Below are 4,347 nucleotides of genomic sequence, written 5' to 3'. Positions count from 1 at the left end.
CTCCACAATAACACGGTTTCCACACAAATACTCGTTTAGAATATTAAATTACATCAAAGGTGGGATATTACATTACTTGAATGCGCTTATAAGGCAAATCGAATGTGCATAGGCAAATCAATAGTGAATATTAGTAATTATCTCTGGTACTCAGGGGAGATACTGGAAAGGGGTACTACCGGTTGTAAGCCAGCAGGGGGAGGCAATGCTCCATACAAAGTCAATGGGTTCAACAGGGGCTTCAACAAGGCACCTGGATACGGTATATTACTCCCTGCTCCGTGGGGAAAAGCAGCCGCTGTAATTCCAGTGTGCAGCAGCGCGGGTGGAAGCCGTGGAGTCTCTGCTCCAACAGAGACGGGCTCGAATGATGTCCTCACGGGCATGTGTAGATCCCACAGTAGCAGCGGGGTAGGCGGTTCTCTGCTCCAGCAGCCACAGTCAAAAGCAATAATCCTGCCGGAAGGTGGCTCTGCAATCACCGGTGTAGGTATCCTCCGTGGTGCACAGTAGTTCACAGTTGAACTTGACGTTACTATCCTTATTAGCACGCGGCAATAAGTGCTCTATGTAGACACACAATTACCCACTTCACGTGGTCTTTGACTCGTAATGAAGGCTTTTACTAGTAAGTAGCGAACGATACGTTAAACAAACGTAGTAGGATAAACACGACTCTATTTGAGGCAATACGAGCCTACTCTACCGCACGTTGCATGGTGGGTGAGACGTCGCTTGGATAACTGGAACTGAACGAGACTGAACGGGACAAGGGACTAAGAGGAATTCTGTATTTGCCGCGCCATATTTATATGTACGTGGGATAAGTAGTGCCGCTCTGCTTTCGGTAGCCGTATTCCTACGCGGAGCTGGGGCTAGTCAAGGCATGTCGTGTCGGTAGCTTTCAAGTCAGCTCTAGGGGTAAGTCACTGGCGCCTGGTGGCACGCCATCCAATAGGAGAATGAAATATTATGGGCTGTGTAACTACTAGGTTAAAGGGACATTCCGTGTATATGTACAAAGAATACACAAGGGATATCAAACGATATACAAATATTATGCAATATATATCAATCAATAAATACATATATTCGGTTTAATCTGACCCTTTGTAACAGTAATGTTGTATTGTATTGCATTGTTGTATTATTGTTTTGTAGCCAGCCCTACTGTATTGTCTTATTGAATTGTATTACTGGTATATTATATTGTATCATTGTTTGTAATGTATTTTACTGTATTGTAACATACTTTTAAACATATCTTGAAATAGTACTTGTTGCTGGATGTATGATGATGATGATGATGATGATGATGATGATGATGATGATGATGATGATGATGATGATGATGATACTCATAGATAGAGCTTACAAATTGGAATAAACTGTCAATTTAACTGGATGATGGATGTTTGAGGCGAAATCACTTAAAACAGTTGAAGGTGTTCGGATTACATTATTCCAGTGGATTATGTTATGGATTACAATCTCAACGGTAATATGTACTCTTTTTATTTATTTTTTATATATAACCTTCCCAGCCTTGGTGTCCCTGTGTGGTGAATATGTAAACAGGCCCGCGAGACCTATTATTCGGTGGAAAAACAAGGTCTCGGGTGGACGACGGTGATGTGACGTCAGAGACACGAAAACGGGAGCTGCACGTGAGACGGGGTTTGTACGGTTACGGTAGGTATAAATAACGAGAGAGAGAAAGTTTCCAAGCAACAATAGACGAGAAGCGCGCCGCTCAAACGAGAAGAAAAGGAGATTTAAAAAGGTGTGTAATTCATTCGACACCAAAAAAGAAGTGGACTTTTCTTTGCAAGGCAAGAGTGTGAACTTTGAATTCAAGTTCTGTTCTTTAGAATCCCGTTTATTATCGTAGTGATTTCAGCACCATGGACAGCTCCCGAGCTATGGTCGTCTACCTGTCTGTCTGTCTGGCCGTCGTCACCGCCGTGATGTGTCAGGGACAGATGTCTCCGGAGACCCGTCTCTCTTCCTCACAAGAGGACCAGTACCAGAGATACGACACCAGAGAACTGGTAAGACGATGCGCCCTGACATTATGGAAGTTTGTGTTAGTGTGTACACAGTACACGTAACACGTGGGGAAAAGACAACCATAGATACCGCCTATAATCTTCTTGTAAACAGGTGGTTCGCTTCATGTGTTCAATTACACCGTTCCAAACGTTATTCACTCAGAACGTTACAGTTCAGCGCATACAGAATATCTTGGTCTTTAGTGAAATAGACAACGTTCCTATCCTGCTTGAAAAGGTACAATTAATAACTTCTTCAATTTGTTGATAGAGTGATCAAGAGCGATTTGAAGATTATTTTTTGAAAATTATTTAGATCATATGGCGCCCAATACACTGTTCTGACTCGTCAACCAAATCTTATTTTATTTTATTTTTATTTTTTTAATTAATTGTGACTACTAATCATTTGGGAGCACGTAAACACGTGTAAATGTTTTCCAGGCTGAGGTCATCGAGGGGCTCTTGGAAGGACAGGACAACAGGATAGGTCTGTCGGTGGAGAAGAAAGCCGTCATCCCACGGGTGAGTACAAGACACTGGGAAAAAAAACATGTTGATAAAATCATTGGGGTAACTATTTTCTAAATGAAAATGAGTAGTCTGTCGAATAATTCTGATTAATTGATAATAAACGTTTTGCTAAAATATAAGTTAGTATTATATTAATAATATTGATGTTATATTAATGAAATACTGTTGGTTAGCAGCATACATAAATAAATAGATACAAACAAGAAGATTTTTTTTACCTCTGAAAAGTCCAAATATGATATATATTTCACATTGAATACATAAAGTATGATATATCTTTAGTATTGGATATAAAGTATGATATAGCTTTAGTATTGAATACATAAAGTATGATATATCTTTAGTATTGAATACATAAAGTATGATATATCTTTAGTATTGAATACATAAAGTATGATATATCTTTAGTATTGAATACATAAAGTATGATGTATCTTTAGTATAGAATACATAGAATATTATATATATTTAGTATTGAATACATACAATATGATGTATCTTTAATATTGAATACATAAAGTATGATGTATCTTTAGAATTTAATACATAAAGTATTTATAGAGAAAAAATGGATCCCTGGAGCGCTGTTTGAAACTAGAAATGATCTGATTGGCTGTGGTGCTCCAATACCATCCCACCACCTTTACAAAGAAGCATCCTATAAGCACAATGTTGGTTCACTTTGTTTCAAAGGGGGATTTGCGTTGAGATTAGAAACAATGTTCAAGCATTTGTGGGGTAATTGTTTCTTGTTTGATGTTACCAACCGGTGACTAGTGCTTCTCAGTCAGGGCCATATGTTACCAGCTTCTCTATGCAAGATGCAGGCAACAGGACAGCTAAACCTTGACCTCACCATCCTAGAACGCTCGGCAATACACCCATATTTACTATTTATCATCTGTGTTAACGTCTTTTAAACTATAAATATTGAGCCAGATTTCCCACAAAATATTTGAGAACTCTAATTGAATATGGGTATTTATGTATAATAACAGTTTTATTTAACATAAGTCAACAGGCTGTATCTGATGGAGTAACCTTAAATTAATCTCTCTCTCTTTTTTTTTTCTCCCCCTCTCTCTCCCTCCCACTCTCTTACTCTCCCTCCCTCTCTCTTTCTCTCCCCCTTCTCTCCCCCCTTCTAAATTAAATTTAAGATTATTCCTAAGTACTGAAAGACTAATTGCCAAATAAAGGTCAACATACAAGCAAATCAGAAAATGATTAAAAGATTGATTGATCACAACAGTATAATCAATGAACAATCTTTCCCCTTTTCTCTCTCTCTCTCTGTAAATGTCTCTCTCTCACTCTCTCTCTCTCTCTGTAAATGTCTCTCTCTCTCTCTCTCTCAGTGTGATGTCGGGGAGCGCTGTGCTATGAAGCACGGTCCTCGTTTCGGCAGGCTGTGTGACTGTCTGAGAGGCACCGCCTGCAACACCTTCTTCCTGCGCTGCTACTGAGCACACACACAACAACCCTTGCATGCACACACGCTCACACACACAAACATAGACACACACACACACACACACACATACAGACACATGCACAGACACATACACACACACACACACACACACACACACACACACACACATACAGACACATGCACAGACACATACACACACACACACACACACACATACAAACAACACACACATACAAACACACAGACTCCACATAAATCATGAAACCACTTGAGACTTGAGACTCTTCCAAAATGTATCTATGTTGTTATTAACCATCTAAAATGTCA

The 4,347-nt window shown here is 39.4% G+C and overlaps 1 protein-coding gene across 1 annotated transcript; it reads left to right on the top strand.

Moving 5' to 3' along the window:
* Nucleotides 1-1,904: 1,904 nt before the first annotated feature.
* Nucleotides 1,905-4,051, top strand: cart4 (cocaine- and amphetamine-regulated transcript 4; the record flags this gene model as incomplete). The annotated part of the gene is made up of 3 exons (XM_084311996.1): nucleotides 1,905-2,051; nucleotides 2,496-2,576; nucleotides 3,944-4,051. The coding sequence occupies 3 exons, from the start codon at nucleotides 1,905-1,907 to the stop codon at nucleotides 4,049-4,051; spliced, it is 336 nt and encodes a 111-aa protein (XP_084168122.1).
* Between the last annotated feature and the right edge of the window lie 296 nt (nucleotides 4,052-4,347).

Source organism: Notolepis coatsorum (genome assembly GCF_963971535.1).
Source record: "Notolepis coatsorum genome assembly, chromosome: 4".
Classification (NCBI taxonomy): domain Eukaryota; kingdom Metazoa; phylum Chordata; class Actinopteri; order Aulopiformes; family Paralepididae; genus Notolepis; species Notolepis coatsorum.
This window is presented reverse-complemented; position numbering and strand designations above follow the sequence as displayed.